At 35.7% G+C, this 24,130-nt stretch overlaps 1 protein-coding gene across 7 annotated transcripts in view; it reads left to right on the top strand.

Moving 5' to 3' along the window:
- LOC105697032 (broad-complex core protein isoforms 1/2/3/4/5) overlaps positions 1 to 24,130 on the top strand; it is a 36,766-nt gene that overhangs the window by 6,952 nt on the left and 5,684 nt on the right. For 2 of the 7 annotated variants that reach the window (XM_012419970.1, XM_023432175.1), the window contains exon 6: positions 19,917 to 23,118. The exons of 2 other annotated variants lie outside the window; for them this stretch is intronic. In XM_012419970.1, coding sequence (XP_012275393.1) covers positions 19,917 to 20,281 — 365 coding nt within the window. In that variant the 3' untranslated portion in view covers positions 20,282 to 23,118. Of the gene's footprint in view, positions 1 to 3,836; positions 4,701 to 8,749; positions 10,758 to 13,132; positions 17,905 to 19,916; positions 23,119 to 24,130 lie in introns of those variants that run through there. 3 more of the 7 variants (XM_012419972.1, XM_023432176.1, XM_012419973.2) reach the window with 3 other exon arrangements.

Below are 24,130 nucleotides of genomic sequence, written 5' to 3'. Positions count from 1 at the left end.
CTAGTATTAATATCTATAGGTAAGTAAAGACTGAGACTTACAGCAGAAGCATGCACCCTTTCAGTAGTACTTTCTTTAAGATATCAAAAAGCTTGTCCATCAAATTCAGATACTAATATTTCACTGTGATATCGTAAAGTCGTGTATATCTCGTTCCGCTCGTTTTGCTGGAACAGAAAATCACCACTACTGTAATCTGAAACTGTGCACCAAATTTTGAATTTTATTTATTTATTTCCACAATTATTGTTACCGTATTTCTGATGGTACATATGTCGTCGAAATATTTAATGGAGTGAATCCAACATCCACCGAACTATAAACGTAATTAATTTTACATTGCAAGAGAAAAAGGCTAGGTACAAATTTCGACTGCAACATCTAATATCAGTTAGATAATGTCAACGTTGATTTCTGACTGAAAAATCAGTCTTATGTATTCACCCTTTTAATCAGTTTGGTAAAATATTACCAAATGACTCAATGTACAGATGACTGTTTTATGCGTATACTAAGCTGTTTAGGAGTATGGAATACTTGAAATGTGCAAGATTGGCCTGAACGATAGTACTTCAGACCGATCAGATAATTTTAATTAACAAACGAAGAATTGATTTTAACATTTCTTCTCATCCAGCTGTTCAAAAGTAGACCTTGTCGTTTCTACCAGTCTTGTACATCTTACTAGACATATCGATGCCGAATGACCCTGTATACATACGTGTATAAGTGTTGAGAGCGTATATTGTGCAATTCAATTATTCTGGTAGAAGTAATATATAATCTCGTTTTGTGCTCAGGCAAAATATTTCATGATCAAAAATCAACTGACACGTGTATCAACGTACATATTTCAACTACATATCTTAATGAATTTTGTTGTTTGTGGAGTAATAAGTAAACAATAATCTTAAATCACCTGTTATAAACGCGATATGACGAATGCACCGTTAAGATTTCTTATCTATAAATAATACACTCATTCGGGTAAAAGTAAACATTTCTGCATCAAATAGTACTATAAACAAATTTTTGTCAGAAGAAAATGTAAACATTAAATTGTGACTACTGGTTACTATTTTCTGAAAAATGTAGTTGACCTTGAATAAGTAATTTTGAATAGGTTCTCGAAGTACAAGAACTTAAACGAAATATATTAATTACAGAAATACATACTGTTAATGGGATTGAAAATATAATACTTTCAAGATTTACAGAAGTGTTACAGTTTGTATCTGATACACTTTTCTCCCTTTCTCCCCATTTATGACCAAATTAAAAACATTATAATCAACATTAAGCACAAAATAATGTTTTTTTATGAAAAGGAGTTTACGTAAATACGTATTATTACAAGTAATACGTAGTTTAATATTAGGTTTTACAGAAAGATACTGAAATTTAAATCTACATTCACGTTCGATTTGCAGACAGTAATATCTTCACCTTGTACACATACCTTATTTAAATTGAAATCAAGTAAGTTGGATAACACACAGTAGTAATATAAAAGTGCTTATACTCATTTTATAAAAGTGTACGTTACGTTTAAATGTTTTAATCAAATAATACTTTGTGGGGAAACTATTATCTATCACATCTTTTATTATATCTGTAATTATATTTAAGTTAAATATTTTTTAATGCCCCACATTTTTTATTTGTATCAAGTTGAAAGAGAGGTATTTCGACCAATTGAAAAACAAGAATTGACTAAAATAGGATGTTAAATATTGCGGGTGTTATAAATATTTCATTGGTTTTACAAAAACGGTTTATTAAAGTATTCAGATACTTACTAGATTTAAATTTTCTCTTATAACGTAGCATAAAATTCATTATCAAGAAGAGGAAATAAATCATCGAACAGTGTAACTCTAGAATATTATTAGAACTACATAAAAGCGAAAGTGCGATTTACAATTTTTAACAAAAATTCGTGTAATTTATGTGGGTGCGTCGTTGATATCGTTATTTCATAAGTATTCATTTACAAATCTGTATCGATGGGTCAAAGTGACAAGTAAAAGAATTACGCATATATTTAACGGTTTTAGACTGTATCATAAATGACATCGGATTCGCACTTCAGAAGCGTGCGTGTCGTAGAAAAAGTACCAATCAACTGGCATCAGTTAAACCGTTTATTTCGAAAACTGTTAATTTTGAGGAAACAGGCGTAAACCTGTTGTAAACGATATCGTTATAAGCCTTTTTTCGTTGTTTCACTCATGAATGCATGCCCATATAATAGGAAAGCTGCTTTAAAAGGAACGAAAAATAGAATACTTGAACAGTATAATTCTTATCAAAATGAGTCAAACTATAGAATTCGAAAGTATCTAAGCTTCTTCAAAATTTGGCTCATTTCGAAATAATGGTAAGGTGTCCTTTTACGTCTTGTTTAGGAAGATACGAACCTCTCGGAGAAATGTTAAATATATTTGGATTCTTAACTGGTTTTAGAATGTTTAAATATACCCTTGAGGAATTAGAAATAATATAATATTAAATAGATTTGCCCCACGGAAGATTTTATTGTGCTTACGTAAGTTCTATACTAAATGTTAATATAATTCTAAAATTTAACTAAAATCGATGTCATAACATAACATATTTGAACTAAAACTGAACATAATTCGATGGTTTATCCGTTTTGCTTCAGTCTTTTAAACAGTAAGTGATTTTGGTGGGTATTGGAAGAAAGATAAGGAAATTTTCGTTGGAAACGATATAAGTAAACCGTAAAATCAACTGAAATAACAAAGCAACGAAACGGAAAAACTTTATTTCAAATGTAAACTCTTCCTTTTTATGGCATTCATATTTCTCCGCGTACTTTCCGCATGTAGTACATTAAAGCATTAACAATTGGTTTGAGCTACAATCTCTTGAAAATGACACAGAATACAAGCAGAAGAACTAAAATATGACATAATGTCCTAAGCGTAATTTATATCAACTTTTGTATTTTTAACCTCCGTAATGATGCTGCTGCTGCGCAATACATTCAGCCTACATCTCGCGCGTATAACGCTGCTTTGATTCTGATTCTTCTCCACCCTTTTTCCATTAAATTCAATGATTGAAATAATTAATAATTGATCGGTAGAACTAAAGAAGTTCCGAAGTTCTCGTTTCTATTTTAGCCCCTAGTACCAACATAAGGAAACCACGCTGAATACCATTAATGAATAATTCTTTATCGCATTCAATCCAATGTTCTCATAAAACTATCCTCCGCGTCGTAACTGTGCTATTTCTCGGAAAGTATTTCCCCGGAGAGTATGAGAATAATCTGGGATGGCATGACCATTACTTACATCGTTTTCCACAGTTAATCCTACTTTCCCGTGATGCGAGGGTTCGTTAACGAAATTACGCGAAATTGGACAGCCGAATTGGCCGAGTCGTTTGAAAACGATTATCCGTTCGTAACGTAGTCTCGCACGAGGACTCGCAGTCCGTGTCGTGGAAGGAAAGAGAAAAAGTAGCGATAGATCGGAGGGGAGCGTCCCGACTCGGAGTATCTAACGAGACCCGATCGCATCGATAACGGTAACGGACAATTGATTATCGTTCGCTTACAAGATGAACTCGCTCGGCTGAGCGTGGGAGGAAGGTCAGCAATCGAGCAGTGCGAGCGCGGTTGAACTAGCACCTGGCAATGCTAAACGTGGGTATTGGTCGCTCATACATATCTAGACTGGCTTACGGCTACGGGTTGGTGCTGGGATCGGTCACACACGATACTTATGGTCACCTTACTAATGGTTGCTGCATGTGCACATATTCTAAGGATCTGACTAACCGACGATTTGGCCAATTTTCTCCAGGAGGGATTACGTACGTTTCTGGTCAACCGCATAGCCTCAGCAAAGCGAACGGTCACGGGAAAGTATGTGTACACTGCAAGCGGCTCGGAGTGCTCACGTCACGTGGAAAGCTCAGGCAGACGCGCTTCAAATGTTGGCCCTGCAATGCCTGTCTGTGCCGCTGGCCGTGTTTCGCGGAATTTCACGAGATGCGAGCGATCCCTCACATCCCCCCTCCATAGCACCAACCTGCCCTTACGCCGTACGTTTAAGATCAACTAATACCCACTACGGTGCCTACTCGATGTCGCCTGTACCGGCCGAGCATGGCTCGAGTATCGCTCGAGTCCCGTCGAGATCTTTAATAGCACGTCCCTGCTCGGAGAACGGACGCACGGGGAGACAAGTATTCGTATCCAGATGCCGGACAATTCGAGTCTTATAACCCTAAATTGCATATCGCGCGAGAGCGAGGAGTCGAGTACCCGTGTCAGTTCCTTACGGGGACATCCAGTAACGTTGGATTAGCCTAGCTAGTTAGCCATCGATGGACGGCCGTACTTGCCTCGACCGAATACGTTTCCTTACGATTATTCGAAAATAAAATCAAGTTCATGCACCGAAGAGTTAATGCCGTTAATGCTTTCGGATAGGATTTTTCGAGCGAATTTTGAATCCAGTACCATGAAAATGTGTAAAAATCAAGGTGCAAATCGAGAGACACGACTAGAGACGTTTCTCGAAGCGGCAACAAACGATTCCAGAAAATGGTAGGATCAAATAAAGTGCCACACTTTTCTCGGTAAAAATATGATCGTGAAACGATTTGGCGTCACGTTTTCTGGAACAGCTCGATGGTGCCTCAAGATTTCTCTATATTTCTTTTTATTTCTTTATTTCATGCTCTCTCTAAGTTGGATAACACACAGTAGTAATATAAAAGTGCTTATACTCATTTTATAAAAGTGTACGTTACGTTTAAATGTTTTAATCAAATAATACTTTGTGGGNGTATTGTGCTTTGTACGAAGTATGCATTTCATTGCAGCAGATCTGGCCTTTGCCAGTTAAAATGTAGAGATGCAACCAGGATTTCCATACAAAATATATGGAAGTTTTAATGTCCAGTTTTTAATATGTAGTATCGGTTTTAATTTCGGGAAAAACTTATAATGACGTTTTTAAGAGCTTGGTTTTCAATGAATAATAAAATAACGCGAAGGCAGCAATATTTAATTGCTTTTCACTTCAATTGAGTGTTCGATGCCATATACTTTACTACTACAATGGTTTGATTTGAATCTTAGTATCGATGTCTCTGGCATGGAGCTGTTACATAGAAGAGGGAGTTACACTTTGTCAGGTTAAGTTTATCAACGAAATTTCGACCAATTCGTTCTTACGTTTAGAGAAACGGGATATAACTTATAAATGAATGAACATACATTTTTCGTTTATTATTTTGGCTCAAAAAATGATATTTGGTGAATTTTTTACCATTTACTTTAATGTTAACGTCTACCTTTATTCACGGTATAGGCATCCAGAACGATATTTGTTTCCCCGTGTAAGATCTTCGGAAGAGCTAACATATTTGGTTAGTTTTTCGATCGGGCCGAAGAAATAACAAATCGAGTGTACCTTTGCCAATTGTAATACTCTTAACTATACAAACTTGTACATTATGAAGGATCATCCAATTAACGGATAGATCCCTTCTTGTAATAGTAATTATGTAGGCAATTAGTACTTATTTAAATTTCTTGTTGATTCCGAACAAATAGTTCTAATCTAGCAGTGACTAAGGAAGGCAGTGTAAGTAGAATGTGCCAAGCAAAAATTATCCCGATGGATAATGCGTACGTACTAAGCTTGCGTGTACTCGCATTTATTAAGACAAAATACTCTTTGTACAGATATGTAGGATCTGGAAAAAAATCGGTGAATTTATCTGTTTCGGAATTTTAATGTTTAAGACAGTGACTTACTATTTTTTTTATTCTTTATGTCCTGTATTGTAATGTAATTAGGAAGGAGTACCTAGAAATGAATACTACAGAAATTGTTTTTCGTATGAATGCTTACACATGATTGTAGACAGGTACATTTTGTGACATTTGCGATACGGGCAGTTTTAAACTTAAATAATTGAAAACGATGATTGAGGAAGCATTGCAAGCACGACATATAAATGCGATTATTGCTAAGAGTTTAATCGGTGCACTATACATTTTCAGCTGTTGTACAGTAGCGGACGTAAATGTCTTCTCTGTGGATATTGTGCCGCAAGTGTTAGAAGGGGAGGCATTTATGTCCGTCAGTGTATATGTAAGTTAAGGTTCAATCCAACGTATATGGTTGAAATACTCTATTCCTCGGTCATTAATTTATTTCTAGGTACTATCCTGTAATTTCTCTCTGTCTCATTTTGAGGTATAAGATGTTCAATTATGTTGTTTTTATTGACATGTTTTGCAGTAAATGAAAAAGATATTCGATGTACCGATGTTTAAGCTTAATCACTTTCTCAACAACGATTTCGTCACTAGAATATTGTTCTGATTTAGAAACATTAATTTTTAATATTTTTATGCCTGAGATCATTGCCATGCTCGAGAACGTAAAAACGGATTGTGAATACATTTTATACAATGTAAAACAGTTTTACGTACCGTGGTACTTACATTGTATTAATTTAATGTCGTATCTGCAGAAGCATCACAATATACTTCAGTCGCGCAGGCCTGGTACCGTTTCGAGCACAATTTTTTAATACCAATTATAATATACTCCGTGAACGAATACATATAAATATGTACGATTTAATTTTAATGTAATGAGTAAATTACCTTATGATAACTGAACTATATCTTAATCTTGATGAAATTATTATATTCATGACATCGAAATAGCGTAAGAAAGTCGAAGACTTACAATACACTGCTTACAGACTGATGTTTCTACTATAAGGACAATTGTAGATTTAGCATACATTACATATTAATGCTTGAATTCTTTACGAAACGCGCTAAAATTAAACTAGAGGTTACAAAATAACTCAAAATGAGAAACAGTGAGAAGATAAATTTCAGATTACTTGTCATAGATGTTCAGTATTTTATTATAAAGTAATAAGCAACAACACTACGATGAAAGACGACAACACCGTTGACTGAAATGTTTGTTATTAGTTAGGTGTTACATACATATAGGAGACCACGATGAAAATCGTAAACGTAGCGAACTTTCTGGATATAATATTAAAGGCCGCTTAAATGAAATTCAGGTACAGGGAGAAAGTAATGGTAACATTATTACAGTCCAAATCAAAAAGTCAAATCGTTTACAACTGCTTTCATTTTTCGACTTAAGGCTTCGACATGCTGCAAAAATATAAACAATACTCAGTACGCTGCAAAAGCTTTAAACAAATGCATTTGTACAAAATTAGCAGTCCTAGTATTGACTTAGGACCTTTGGTACTGTTACATCCTCAGTGTTTTGGTACTTAATTCCTAATAACAATCCCGTATTTTAACATTTCAATTATTGCTTAACTTAACGACTAGTGACATCAAGAGTATTAAAAATAAATGAATCAATGTTTTCAATTCTTTATACTAATTTAAATAATTTTTAAACCTTATTTTAGAAATTGAAAAAAGAACTGTCGATCAAAGTGTATTAGCATGTTTCTGCTGTAGCGTAAGTTGAAGATTTAAATGGCTTTTTCAAAAAAACAACTTTTATGCAAGGGTTTCTTTTAAATACGAAGGCTATTGTTATTATTTTGTCAGCAACAGTACCACTGGCAAGTGTAAAGTAATATTGTAATTGTATCGAAGTCTAATTTATATAATCATTATGTCCAACGGTACTTTAAGTAGTTCAAATAAGTTAAATGGAAATTGTTTAGTTTTAAAAATGATTGCTCACAAAGATGTCGTAAGCAAATTACGATGCTGCCAAATTAATGGATACACTGACGTGACCATGGTCACCCGCAGAATTAAGATACCGATTCCACTTATGCTACGTGGCATCGAAAATTTTACTTCATTCAACTTATTGACATTGCTATTAGAATTTGTCATTAGATAGTATGTAGTGAAAAAAAATGAGTTACCATAATTACTAAATGAAATAATGTTTCTTTTATTATGGTTTTCCAAAATGTAAATTCTCTTGTTAAAATTTGTATATCTTTACAAAAGAATGTAATTCATTAATTAAAAAAAAGTATAATTTGTCAAGTTTCGATTTCAAGAAGTAAACGAAGAAGTATAAACGGTTTTTTTGTGCTCTCTCTCTCTCTCTCGAGTCATTCACGCTTTGCCATCGGAGTTTGAACCTAGACATTTTAGAGCAAATATACCCATATTTTGACTATAAACAGTTATAGTAGTATGCGGTTGCCAGAATGTCATATCAGCAGTAATCATAAACCTTTTTTTTAACGTTGTACAGTTTTTTGTTAGACATTATGCAGTAAAATCAAAAATTGCTTATTCTCTGGTTATCCTAATGCAGAAAGATTTCACAAGCAAAACATTGTTTGAAAATTGATCAATGATTTAAAGTTATTTTGGCTGATTATTACCACACATATCGAGACTGTGTTAAAAGTGTAGAAACGTGTTGGCAATCATGATTACTTTTAACATGATACGCGAAATCCTATACAGATGAACCTTTTGTTTGAAATAAAAGACGTCAGCGTGTGATGGCCTAGATATTCAATTATTCGATTTACCTCATATGCATATAACGCCGCCTCCAGTTGGTTGGAAACTGGGATTAGCGCTTAAATGTTATGGTACTTTAATTCTTTCTTTATCTGATCGGGCTTCTTTCCTAGCTTATGCTTTCATGCTACTTAAGGTACGCGTTGAAGAGTATATCACACTTATAGAGGTGATGTTTGTTTATTTTAGAACCGGCTGAAGATACTGGAAGCGGTAATACTGGTCCTAGTGCAGATTTGGGTTCGACAGTAGATGATGATTTCGGTCAATCCTCGGATACAGAATTATTGTTTCGGTGTAGAATTTGTTGGAAGGGTTTCAAGCATCCAATGTCTTTGACACTACATAAGGACTTGCATACAGGACAAACCAAGTGCCCTATTTGCCATCGCGTTTTTAGTCGGAGTTATGACATGAAAATGCATCTGATGCGTATCCATAATTGTACATTTTGTCCAGACACAAAACTGAACAGTCAAAAATAATGCCTTTGCTCCTTTTGTACTTGTACGAAGACTTCTCGTGATCTCACGGTTTTAAACAAATATGCGAGTGAGAAAAGAAACAATGAGGAAGTACGTTAATTTCCTGATGTTTCTTTATAAATATAACACGCGAAATATGTAAAGCTTACTAAGGTATATGACTCGACAATTTCACTCAACGAATACTAGAGGCATTGATTTATAATAGTGTAGAACTATTTTATGTCGTAGTCGCGATAACTTAGTATTAAAATTGAAAGAAACGGAAAAAATTACGTGAGTGCACGAGCGAATTGTCTCTACTCTTGAGTGACTAGATATTAAGTGTAAAAGAGAAATAAGCTAGTGATTAAATGAGTTCGATGCAAGGAAAAAAGCCTCAGCAATTAACTACCTTAAAACACTCCGTCTTAATTTATACAAGATGTACAGTGATTTATTTTGCCTCAATGCTTTATTTGAACTTTCGAAGCTTTATGCGTTAGAACATTGTGCCATAAAATACTGTGTTGTACAAAATATGCTTCACCTAAAGGTTTGTTGCGTACACTATTACTTGAGTCGTCTAATTACATTTAAACGAGATTTTTTTACGTGCACTTGCAGTCCTTATTTATTTTTTATTGAATTTTTAGAATTACACGGTGCTCTGGTTGTGTTGGTACTTTAGCATAATCATTTGTGATATCCTGTTTTAATACTATGAGTTAATAATGAATACAAAATTTGAAGAGCATTTCACTTAATCCAATTTTTTTAATGCAACTGATTTTAATGTTGTACCGATATTTAATTTATTCTGAAAAATTAATGTTGCACAAGATAGTATTATCTAGTAATGCCATTTAGATATAGAGTTTAACTGTGTTACATGACGTCTATCACTTTACACTCGTTCAGTTATCAATGATTGCAGTTGAAAGGTACCGAAATTGGTCGATTCCATTTTTTTTTTTAATTCCCGATATTATGAGATTTCGTGACTGTTATAATTTTAGTGTTAAATAATTCGAAGCTTCACTACGTTTAGAAAATAGGTCGATTATTCCGAACAAGTAATGTGCGTTTGATACTGTCCCTCATCATATAATATAATGACAAGGTTTAGTTGGGCCGTATTATATATTTGTGATACTTGAATTACGGAATTTCCAGTCGACTAATTCAATGTACTGTAGACACACTAAATAACGTTTACTAAGAAAGACTACATTGTATCGCTTCTCTGTTACACTGTATAATTTATTAGTGTACATAATATAATGACAATTACTTTCAGCACTCGACATTTAAATTATTGTAAATATCTTAAGTCAAATTGTTTTCGTTGCCTCTTCTTTGGGGCAGATAAAAACAATGAACGAAAGTTAAGGTCTTTCGATAAAAAAAGCCGTTTTTAGACTGCGATACTTAATACATACTAAATGATAAATACGTCGTCATTATATTACCTCAGTCGTACATGTTTATCTATCATTTATTTTATTTTTGGGGTTTATCCATGATGCCCGTGTCGCAGTGTTACCTCGGATGAATTAGATTTTGAATGTCATGTTAAATTGATTTCATTTGATATTTGGATACGTGTATTTTAAAAAATGCCCTTAATACTACTTTTTTGTAACACATGCCGGGAATGTTCGATTTTCGTCGCATGTAAAACGTATACAAAATAGGCAATTCCTAAGCGATACGTGAAAGTAAAGTTCAAGCACCGTTGTGCACGGGCACTTCGAGTTCTTTCTTGAACTGTACCTGCCTGTACCGTCGATCAGAAATTACTTTTATGTGCGATTAAACTCAGAAACCGTACGTTAGTTCAGTACTGTACTTGAAAAGGACCATTAAGAAAAAGAGATTTGCTTTCCGCCCCTTCCACCGGAGTTCTATCTGTGAATACTATCCATTTGCCAATTTTTGTTACGGATTCTCATTTAGTATTCGAAGTCAAACATTTTCTGCATTTGTTACAATAAATGTCATGTGTGACAGGTGCAAATAGGTGGTTCTGACTCGTGTGAATTTTGTAGCCCTTATTGTCAATTTGTGCTATAAACGTCATATTCGTCTAGAACTGCCTATTCTCTGCCCTAGTTACTCGATATAATATTTTCTTCTTGCTCTGAAAAACGTTTTAACGTTGCATCTCTGCCAGTTCAAATACAGTTAATGATGTTTATCTTCTTTAGTACTTCACTTCCTATACGATTGTGACATTAGATCCAACGTGTCGACAAGCGGAATACGATATAATTGACAGTTTGCAGAACTATCGTCTTCGAGAACTTTATTATTACGAGCAACGTAAGCGTAATAAGTAAAGTCATCTAACTTCTTATGTGGCCTACGTAACTAATGAAAAAAACTAAAACTTCTCTTTTTAATAGTCTCAGTGTTCCTTACCTTGCGAATTTATATTTCGTTCAGAATAGTTTTCTGTAGTCGTTACATCTCAATCAAAATCCATTTCCGATCTTACAAAAGAAATGAGCTATGCCCAGGGTAAGCCGCAAGTATAAATAAAGAATGAATCCATTCGATTTCATAAACAATTAGTTTTATTTAAATTAAAGATTGCCCATCGAATTCTGTTTAAATTTTAGTTTTTTAGTTAAAAAGATTTGCATTACAGATACTTGTAGGACAATTGTATCGATATAACTTTGAGAAATATATCGAATTATGGTGTGATTCATAATGACTCTGGATCTTATCAGTTATTTTCAATAAAGAAAAACCTGTAAAACTGCTCAATGCGTTGTTGATCTCCGAAGGGAACAAAAATATTGGTACATTTAACCTTGTTACAAAGTTCAACAATTTATCATAATTTTCTTATCATTGCAATGTTTATTTGAATCGTGTCAAACTCTCAGCATAAATGTTAAGTATTCTAAATTTGTCAACCATCACGAAGGGCGTTCTTAATGTACGCAATGTTGATTATAATTACAAGAGTGCAGATTTTTACCGTTTTAACTCTAATTTTCGTTTATCGTACATTATCCATCGCGTTTCTAATCGTAACATAAGGAAAAGTAATATGTGTTATCGATAAATTATACATTTCAATGGCTTACATTTGCAATTAATCCATCCCATGCTTACACGCGTCAAATGGTGTACGGGCATAAGCTTTAATGCTTTTATACAATTATCCGTCGAAGATGAAGAGAAACCTCGAACCGCAGCTTAAAGAGTAGCTTTTCTCAGAAGTATGTAACACAAGGGAGGGGCAACGGCAATTTATAAAGATGTATAAATTGTTTAAGAACCGAAATCATCCCAAGAAAAAGAAGTTTCATTTGAATCTTATGGAGTTTATACTTTAAGGAACGAGGAAAGCTTCAAGATCGTATGCACTTTGATAATAGTAATAGGCAAGTAGGCATTGCAAATACTTGCTCGCTCGATCAAAGCGTCGTGCCTCTCGCGACGTAAACCTCTCGAAGATATAAAACTTCTTCCTAGCGTCGGATAGTCGTACAAGTACACGTACTCTTATTGCTAGCGAAAAACACCGACGCGTGAGACTTCTCCCATGACATGTATACAGGGTGATTCCTCCCTCATTCACGAAAACAGCTTGCGACGCATATATCCGAGTCTCGTGCAACCGACAGAACCGGCGACGCGCGTTGTCCTTGTAAATTTGACGCGCAAAGATACCTCGTTGGGCGATTCCCGATAGACGAGGATGTTAAGAGACACGAAGAGCGAGCACGAAACGCGAAGGGGACGCGGTCGAGCAAGGCGACCTCGAGGCTTGCTTCCGTGAGGTACATACCGCTAAATTAGGGGTGCACTCCTCCTCGAGGAGGATCACCACGAGGCACAAAGTCTACAAGCTTTTTGACATTTCGATATGGACATTTCGATGGAGAAAAAACGACATTCCTTTAATTTCTGGTTGAAGGCTTAGTTGGACATGCTTATGGGTCTCGCTGACGGGGGCGACGTCGCTCTACACGGTAGCAAAACTTACGTACTCACATACCTACTATAGTTTACCCGTTAACAGAGAGGAGGAGATAAGGTTTATCTGGCTCTGAGTGTATGGGAAAAACACTTTGGATTGTGTGCGCAGAACCAAAGTACGATTCACCTGTTGGGCATCAACTTCGTAGCGGCTTTGGTTACGATGCCAGGCGAAGGTCGCGGCCACTTCACGATGAAAACGGTCGGTGGGTTTGTGACGTTTGCGGAAAAGTCTACAATCGCGGGGACTCCCTTGCCCACCATCGCAGTATACACAGAGGAGACACAGTTTGTCCGATTTGCCAAACCGTCTTCACGCGCAAGTACACGATGCGCTGCCACATGGTCAATGTCCATGGGTGCAAGTGATCGTAGAGCGAGAAAGAGTTGGTGCTTCCCCGCCTAGACCGACGAAGGCCCACCTGATGCTGCGAGGACCGCTCGCGCCGGTCTTGCTTTTCGTTTAAGCTCGAGCCGAAACCCCGCGTACATTCTCTACAGACGATGTACACTTTTTTTCCATTAGAATTGGGCGTATACGGAATTATATCGTCGCGTGGATCTTCGACGCCTCCGTTACATTCGATGTTGCGGTTCGCGTAGCCTGACATTTCGAACTCGAAGTAAACGCTTCGTTGTTAAAAATAGGATGAAAGAAATTTAGGGGAGGATAGACGTTATAAAATCTAAATTGTAGACGGTAACGTTCTGTGTGTGCGTAAGACAGTCGTCAGAAGTTCAATTGCGAGGTATGTCGTATTTATTGGCATGCTTAAAGAAATGTGATAAATCACATTTGTAAATATTTTGAAAAACATTTTCTAGTTATTCTATATAGAAGTCGAAAGATTAAAATTAAATTATTACTTTTTACGTATTATAGAGAGAACAAAATGTAAATGCGTGTTTTATAAATTTGGTAGGTGGCGAATTTTAGTCTTCGTTGTCGACATTTTATTACAAATCTTTTGCATTCCTCAGGAGGTGTTACAGATCCAACGAAGATATACATATCGGTTATCATCTCTCGTTGCAGTAAATATATAATGAGATGCATACAAGATGATTCAAATATGTATAGAGTTTTTGGCTTGCGTCATTTTTATAAAAATTCGAACGATAACTTCTTTTGTAAAATGTTGAAACTTTCGAGGTATACATGGATGAGGTTGACTATCCACGCCAGAAATTTAGTGAGATAAATAATCACCTTTTAACGTTTTTAATTTGATGAATATGTTGCACGGTTGGCTGATTTAATCATCGTTTATTAAGAAAATTATTTATTTCATTTTCATCAGAATTATCCAAAATAATTTTAATTCGATTTTACTAAAAAATGTGCAGGCCGCTGAAAGTAACTTTAATTTACTTTGTATATTGAACATGAATTAATGTGACGAATTGCATTCATTTCATAATCGTTAGATAATACATAGAATAACGTAGTATATACCCAATTCTACATACAAGACTATCTTTTTTTTTCTATTTGAAAAAAGTGACTGACCTCTTTAACAGAGACGAGAGAGCGATCTCCTTAAAAAGGGAATCGTATCGAATCAAATTAGAATCACTCATCTTGCGATTTTATTACGGTTTACTCCAATTTTAAAATGATTTCTCTAGTTGTACATAGAGTTGCATAATTAGGTCATTATCAGAACTCGTAGCCGTCTCGACATATTGCAGAAGTTACTTTAACAAGCTAATTTTACTTTTCTAGAACGTCATTTTTACTACTTTAATTCATTTCCCATTCATATTTTTTTAGAATTCAATTTGTGTGTCATGAGCTGCGTTTACTGGCATTTTCTGTGCGTAATAACTGCATGTAAAATTGCAGTTGTATAGCGAAACACTTTTGTTTCCCTTTAGATATGATTTTAATTTGTGTCTGAATTTTTTGTTTACAGTTTTTTACGTTTGTTATACACATATATTTGTCGCCTTAAAAAGAATTGATCATCGAATTCGATTTTAATTATTTGAATGAGTTTACAGTGTACGCCACTTAAAACTATCTCTGGTCAGATGCATTACGCAATTTTGCGTAGATAAACGCATTTCTTTCGTAGCACGAGTACATTTGAGATGTAAATGTTTTACGAATTTGCCTACTGTCCAAAATCAATTTTATTTTGTAACTATAGAGAGAACGGTTGACGTTCATTCTTTCCCGGTATTTTTAACGTTGTTATGCGCAATGTCTCACTTTATGTTCTCCTACTCGTTCTGAGCAAACATGTGAGTGAAGAGTAGATGTATTATGTTTACCAATATTTCTTGGAAAAAAAAACATTTAATTAAAAATGACTTTATAAATGTAACGATCTTTGAATACATTGTAGTACTTTACCCGTATTGTTAAAGAGTTGAGAACTTTGAGTTTTGACAAATATTGCAACAAATTACATTATCATCCACTCATGATAATAGATTATGTATAAATTATCCGTTTCGATTTAATATCAGTCGAGGTAAAATATATTTATAATCCATCATTAGGCACGAATTAGTAATGTATATACTAAATAAATGTTTAAATATAATAATTTAAAGCGTGACAGATAACGTATCCGCACGTATTTCGAGTACCGTATGAAGTAAGGGGTAAAATACGCGTAATAATTTTTTAAACGTGTACGGACGAACATTTCATTGAAAGGCGGTTAAGGTTTCAAATCGATCGATAATATGCACGATGTGGAGTACACGCGAATACGTGGAAATTGCTCGTAATGGTACAGTAGATGTGAGAATAATATGACAGCTGGCCCTTTCAGTAACCGTCACACACAGATTCCACGGTTATGAAGAAAAATAAACAGAATTACTGTGAATTTGTCTATAAAAATAATACTAGTTTCTATTAAAAGACGAGAAACCATATTTATTTATAGATTGTACAATCTGTTCAATCGACCTCATAAGAATCTACAGACAGTAAAAACTTTATTGTACTATTTAACTCAAAATTTGTGCCTCAATGATGAGACCAACAAATCTTGGAAATTTTTTTTGCAATACGTATTTTTGAAAATTCGTCCTGCCACACTTAATAAATTTTACGTCATTGTTTCTAAAAATACAAACAACGTATGCGAGCCATTACATGACCACAATTTGCCTAAAATATTAATGTTTATATCGTAATTGTTTTTGTCTGAAGATTACTTTATTTTTTATACGTTCTTTTTTTAATTTATCGCTTTACTTCATTCCCGTTGCAATCTGACTCATATCAAAGTGTTATGCGTGACAGCTGCAGCTAAGCTGTCAACTAAGCTGTCAACTGTCATGTTGGTCCTGGAGTTATTTGTGACACGCGCAGTTGGGACATATATTTTGAAAGAGAATTCAACTTCCGTAGCGATGTATCGATCCAATTTGAATCGAACCCATTTGAGTGAAATGTTAGTACACGGGATTGGTAAACAATCATCACTTTCTTTTGCATATATACGTACCATTTTAGTGAACGTCAAAAGATCATACCTTAACAGAAAATGACAAAATCAGATGTTATTTATATCGTCAAGTCCTTTTTTTCTACAACTATGCGGATTTTCTATTACGTTATTTTTTTCCTCGTATTGTAAACATTGTATATAATACGCAAGAAAGAGTAGTAACGTGCTTTCAATGGTTTAATTTCTCTTCTTGCTGTAGATGTATATAACACAATCAATACTTCCCGATTGCCTTATTCAACAAAACTTCTAACTTTGTTTTCAATTGAATTGAATTGAAAAAGTTTTCAATTGATTTATCTGTAACACAATCTTTCCGCGTAGTGTTTATCTTATACAAATCAGTAGGTAACGTTACTTGTACAAAAAAAAAACGTAACGATTCTACTCATTGGTATGGTGTTTTTACTCACGGTACGTCGTGTAAAAAGTGATCTTGAAACCAGTTCCAGGCATTAAAATTTATTTTAAATTTATGACAGGCATTTTTTATGCATTTTGCTACACATTATTACTGTCGAAACAGCCTTCTAGCCTTTCGTATATCTCATTGCTTGTTCTATAGAAGCCATCAATTTTATTTTTCTTCGTGTTCTTTAGTATTTATGAATATACGTAATTTTTAACGCTTTTAACGGTTGTTTTTAACATTTAATTATTTTTTTTACAATGATGCGATAATACTCTTTTTTTTGTTTCGTCTCCATAAACTATGTGTAATTTTGTATTTAGACTCTTTTTAAATTCGTTCAAGACGCATTTTAAACGGCAAAATCAAGTACTTAGAAAATGTTGTAATTGTACTTTGAAAAACGATGGGTTTAAATGAGATCGATATTTAAAGCACATTTCAAGAAGATATTATTGCGACAAAATAAACGACTTTTTGTAATTTATGGAGCTTTTAACCACTAACGTTCTGATTCTGTCAATTGATTCTTACAAAATACCTCTCAAAAGAGAAAGACGTAGAAGGTTGAATTTCCATGATTCCAACCTCGTTTAAATGGGATATTCAATTGATTTGTGCAATACGAATTCATTTATCGTGTACTTATACAACTGACATACTTGTAAGAGTGATACAATTTAGTATTATCGATATAAGTCAGTCTTTTTTTACTTCTTTTAACAGAAAATGTAATGCGTTCCTGCAAATTGAATCACGAAGTAATCCTATCAAGGACACGATATTACCATTGCGCTGAGAAGAGCTTTTGTCTTTGCAGCGAATGCGTTAAAAAGATTCATGTACACGTATATAAACTCGAAGCGCCCAGTAAAATGTTCTTCCACCAACAGCGAAGGGTAAATGCAAACCCAGTGGTCTTACAAAACTATAAGTTATATTAAACGGAAGTATTTCTTTGTATTTGTCATCTTAAGGAATAAAGCTACACAGAAGTTATCTTCGAGTTTCTCGGTGTTTAAAACACTGCTAACCTTACATGAATAAATCGCATTCACGGTTAATCCTAAATTGGCAGGTGAATCTCTGACACGTTCATCTTACCCTGAAATCAATAAGGAATGTACTACTTAAGCGTGGAGTGTGCTATCGTATAATTGAGTTTGGTTTTTGCAGTATTATCTAGGACGTAGCATTTAAAGTAAAACATGATTGTCGGTACACTGCTCCAAATTGACTCGGTATCGATCGAAGTTAATGTACCAGCTTCGCTCAATACCGACGATAGATCGTATACTATGTGTTGCGCTTGTTTTGAGAAATATAGTTGAGTTTTGTCGTGTAACACTCAAGTTGATCGTTACTAGAGCCCGGAGAAGCGACGCATTGAAAACCTCTGCTTCGTGATGTATTCCACTGGAAACCCGTAATGGAAACGAACGGGTGTAAACGGTAATTCACTCATTCGGAAACCTCAAATATGTGTATTATACGTAGTTCATTAAAAATTATACTATACGTATTTACGGATAATACACGTATATGAAGCAAGATTTGTTAAAGGGATTCGTGGATGACCGTTTATCGCGTCCGATTTCCAACGACATTAGTTTCTTCTTGATTTTTGAGATTGGTGCACGAAAGTGTTTGAAACACTGACACATGTATGCCGGAATCGGGAAGATCATTTGCTGACTGAGAATGTAATATCTTACACGAGTCATAAAACTTAATAGACTCAAGCATATATCAGAGGATATAATATCTTATACGAGTCGTAAAATTTAATAGCGACTCGAGCATATGTCACGTGACAGGGCGTACCTCTTTTTATTTATTCAAAGCGGCCCGTGAAAACAGAAACGTCTAATTTCTTGATTAAGTTTCACGTAACCGAATACAATTTTCTCAGTCAATAAATGGCTTCCCTGTCTTGGATTCTCGCGTGTTAACGTTCTAAGCTGCTTTGTGCATTAATGATCAAAAATGGCAAGAAACTAAGACGGCGATATGCTCGTTCAATAAAGTCGGTATCGATCCGCCTCAAGCAACTGTAACGGTGCGATGATCGTTCCATTTTTCATCATACCGTGCAAAGTAATTTTATTCACGTTACTCGATAACAGACGCGGAACAAACGTAGCGGAACGTGAGACGAAAAGTGGCTTCGCAAGCTCAAATCGGGCATTCTGCCTCTACTTCCGGGCTCTAGTAGTCACCGTGCATGGTTTTTTAAAATGTCGTACGTACACAAGGATGAATGCGAGTGCGAATGGAAAAGCAAATGCAAGGGTGCAAGAGTGATTACGCGTAAACGCGCGCGCACTCACGCAAGCCCCCGAACCTCAGAGTGTACTTAATCTTGTTCCGTTCACCGAGAAGCACGATCGGCTGAAAAGTGAGGGCGGGCGTGCGTGCACGCGAGCGCGCAGGTGTGCTACGCCTAAGCAGAGTAGTCCGGCCGAGAGTCACGACGACCCTCGAGCGAAGTACTTCCCTTAGGCCTAGTGCTCACGTGCGATTACCAGACGCTCAACAATTTAGTTGCATAAGTGACAACAGCGTGTTTACACGACACAGCGCTCACGTGTAACCGAAAAGCACCTACAAGTTTAGTCAACTAAATGGTTTCCGCGTAGATCCAAATGATTAAGACGCACCGACCCGCGCAACTAAATCATTCGTCGACGAGATATCGCATCGCGACCAAGTAGTTGGCGTCAAAATACAGAATAGTTTGGATCAAGTTGCCGCGCGATACCTCGTCGATCGGTAAATCGATTGTAGTATCGGCGCAAATCGTTGCGTAACCATTGAACGAAAGACGATTGCACGTGAGCGTTAGGTCACCGAGGCCGACTCGATTCCGATCTTTGGGCATCTAAGGACGCGACGACGTCGCTCCTTTCGGGGGTTTGGGTAACTTGGATGAACGCAGGAGCGGGATTCCCTCGAGCGGGCAACCTGCCGAGAAACCGATGTGTCTCTAGCATGATGTTTATTTGATTTAGATTCTCGTACAGTGGTCATCGAACAACCGTCGCATTCGTGCAAACTCTGCGGTAAATCGTTTTGGAATCGGGACTCTATGTATAAACATATGAATATGCACAAGGGGACGACCCAGTGCCCGGTGTGCCACAAAGTGTTGAGCCGTACGACGCACATGAAACGCCACTTAAAAAATCGCCACAGCTGGCTGGGATTTGGATCAGCCGCGGAGACCGGGCGCACCGCTACCCCGTTACCTGGTTCCTCCTCGACGGTCGGCCAGCAGAGCGCCGCCACGGCCAATCTCGAGTCCAACGCGACCTTTACCACTATACGCATTAGGGAGAGCAGCGTCGAGAGAATCACTTCTAGTCCCATTCCTTAGTGTGAAGTGCTACCAAAGATAAGATGCGCTACCGACGCCCGTCTTCGATTTCTTATCCTAGTCATTTCTACGCGTGCACGTGTCTCTTCTATGTATCTCGCGTGGGCGTGCGCCCGCGCGCACGCGACGACCACGACGCACGCGCGCACGGAGAGTCCCACGCATCTACACCTACGTACCACCCCCCGCACCGCTCGGGAGACGCTTCCCAACCAAAGACGCGTGGAACGTTATTTCGTCTAGTCAATTGATTTCAGTACTTAGTAGCGTAAGGAGGAATGTGCATCTTTTGTTGCGAGGTTTGTCAGAGAGGGAGAGATAGAGAGAGGGAGAGAGAGATCGGACCCGGGGGCCCGCGATATCGCACGGTTGGCGCCACCCTCGCCGGTTAGCGTCAATGACGCGGTAACGACTGAACCAACCGAAGCGACCGTCGGGCCAATCGGATTTAACATTCTTCTAGTCTGGATTAACTGCCAAAGCCGAGTTAGAGAACGTCGGGTGTATCGCCTCCGAAAACCGCTAATTTCACGTTGGCATCTATTTATTTGTTCGCTCGCGTAGGCGGGAATCTGAAGTTGTCCTCGGACAGGATTCCGTCGATAAGTCAGATCCCTGTCCTACGTCTATTAAGGGAATTCGTAAATGACCGTTTATTGCGTGAGCGCATCGACGAAGTCAGTCTCGCGTTATTTTTCCACGTTAGTGCATGGAACCAAATACTGACAAGTCCACGTTTAAATTGGAAAGGACTTTTACTACCTAAAGAGATAATCGTTTAATACCGATAAGAGATTTTATAACGATTAATTAAGTGTCACGTGATAGGTTATAACGCCATTTTAACTTTTTCGATCGAACGCAATTTCTTCGGCGAAGAAATGGGGAAACCGTTTTATATCAATATTCACGTGTCAACATTTAAATCGGTTCTATGCACTGATTTAGGAAAATTGTGAACTGCTAACATATCGATAAAACCACCTGGTAAAATGTCAGAGTAAAACCCCCTTAAAGCTATGCGATGGATTTATTCGTTTATGTGTTCGTACTTAGAGTACGAATTCATAGCCTGCCAACGGAACAGGAGTAACTCAAAATTAGGGCGAAAATCTATGCGAATTATATTTATATTTATACGTTCTTCTTGCCCTAATTTTATTGGTCACCCTTGGTCACATGTGCCATCTTTCTTTTATTTATATATGTATATGTACATATTACCCTGAATTTTTTTAAGGCTTATAGATCAAAACACGTAGCCAACAACACGCATGATATTAATGCATACACTCATATTATTTAAAGTAGCGATAAGTTAACTTAGCAAATGTTTTGAACATTAGTAAAATCGTAAATTATGTCTTTTTCTTTTTTGTTTCGAAGCTAAAGAGTTTCTGCTTTTGTTTTCACCGAATTATCGGACGAACGATTTCGTTCTCTATCTTAATGAAAATTGAATTGATTTTATTCTATAAAGAATAATGCTAAAAGATAGAGACGTTCCCGAATCTTATAAATCTGTAAGCATCGATTTACAGAGAATACTGAGAATGACGTTATACAAAATTCTATTGAATTATGATCTCTTAAGTGCTAATATTATATTTTATATCTGCGATACTGAGTAGAAAAACAAAGAATACTCTAACTCGTGGTAAGTTGCGTGTGCACGAGGAGAATGCAAGGTTTTCAAATTCGTTTATCAATGCTAGGTGATTTGAATTACATTCTTCTCAAGGCTTCGTTAAGTTATAATTTCAAAAATGGGCATGTTAGCAATGAAAGCAATTATGTAAATTTCTTACCAGAATTTTTGTTTTCCTCGAGAATATTCGTACTAAGAATGTCATGCTGTAAAGGCATTCCGAATTTTACTGAAAGTATCGATTTTTCATTTTTTCAACAATTTTTGCATATTCATTATTTCAGGCATTTATATTCATATTTTGAATTGATAGTTATCACTAATAACGTATGTCTTTATTTCTGTTTTTCACCTTATTTCTTTAAGCCTGTGACATTTGAAATGTGAAAAAACAATATTGAACGCTAACATCTGCTTTATGTTACTTTTTGTTTTATGTTGAAAATCGTTTTAAAAAGATACCGTACTCTCAGTGGTAAATCTAATGGTAAATCTCGGAAGGCACTGAAAGCATGCCTTTACCAAATGAATAAGTTTCCTTCGAATTCACATTCGTTAAAAGACTTTGTAAAAATTATCTGTATCGTTAACATACAGAAATGTAAACACTTTCCTGGCGTTTGTAATTGCACTGATATGTAAATGATTTATATATTTACCCAGTAAAGATACGGTAAAATTATTTTCCTAATTCCTAAGAGACCAAACGAATGTGCACATTCCTCGAGAGCCACAATACACATAAGTACAAGATTGCCAACTATTATGTTAAAAAAGGATAATTGATATTTCTTTAGTTTATTATTTATATAAAGAAGCATTCATATAATATATTATTAAGTACTTCTATGTTAGGCTCAACAGGCAAATATTGTAAGTGAAAATATGTGTGAATAAAGTTTCAAACGTGAATCAATTAACGCCATCTTTTCTCCTAATTATGACTATGAAGATTCTGTAGTTACTTCCGGTTCGATCTATTCCTTGCGTCTTCTTAGAAATTGTAACAATACATGATACAGTTCTTAATGTGTAAATGTAACATTTTAAAGCAAGATTTATAATTATCTAGGTGTAGTACATATGATATTAATGTGTATATAGAATGTTCATTGACGGGTGAAATATAGAAGATATGTACGTGAAATATCCCCCAAAAATAAAAGAGTCAAAGGACTCATTTCTTGAATTCAGTCACAAATTAGTGTACAAAAAAATGTTGTATCCCATCGAACTTTGCGTAGCTTCTTACGAATGCTTTCTATAAAATATAAGAATAAGTATAATTGTATATAAGTATAATCAATTGAACACCGTTAAACCTAAATTATATCTAAGTCATTGAGAAATTAAAAAAAGAATAGGATTAATTCGGCAATGCTTGAAAACAGTAAGCTAGTCAATTCAAAGATCTTTTTTCAGAATAATCCTATGTATTTATCGTATTTACTCGTAATAAAAATGATGTTACCCAAAGAACGACCGTTTTGCATTTTACACTGAATATCAATGTGTAAGTTATCAACGGCGTCACTACATAAATTATTTTGATCCGGTTAATTGGGATGTAAAGCTTAAAATATCGATGGTGTAACAAGCATATAAATATGATTAAAATCAACATTAGAAAATGCGTGTCAAATAGGTACAAAAAAAGTGGTGAGTTACGTCTCGAATTCTTTGAAGGACGGCTGAGTGAATACTGCTAGACTAACTTAAACCCTATTTACTACTAATGAAATATATTTGATACGTATAGGATTTAAAAAATATTTTTTTGATGACGACAACTTTTGTACTTTGACAAATACTACAACAAATATTTAACGATGAAGGTGTTAGAGGCTATTAAGAATAAATTTAAGAAAGTACTAACATGCACTTGAATCCACAAGATATTTCTGAACAGATTAGTAAATCTGGATTAGAACATTGTACAAATAAATAACAAAATTTGATATCAGATGAATGTTGTCACGGAACTCTAGCTTCTTTATGACTGTAATAACAATTACTTAGTCGTAAGATTATCAAGTCACGTGATGATATCTCCACGCCAAGTACATGAGCATTTAAAAAAGATTTGATTGGTATTTTATAAGTTCGAGGACAACTTTAATTGCCCTAAAAATGTCACAGTTCACTATCACATAAAATATATCCAACAACAACGAATTATGAAAAGTACCGTTTTACATTTC

This window comes from Orussus abietinus, unplaced genomic scaffold (genome assembly GCF_000612105.2).
Source record: "Orussus abietinus isolate OABI.00-Male unplaced genomic scaffold, Oabi_2.0 scaffold125, whole genome shotgun sequence".
Lineage (NCBI taxonomy): Eukaryota > Metazoa > Arthropoda > Insecta > Hymenoptera > Orussidae > Orussus > Orussus abietinus.
Note: the sequence above shows the minus strand (reverse complement) of the source record. Positions and strands in the feature narration are given on the sequence as shown.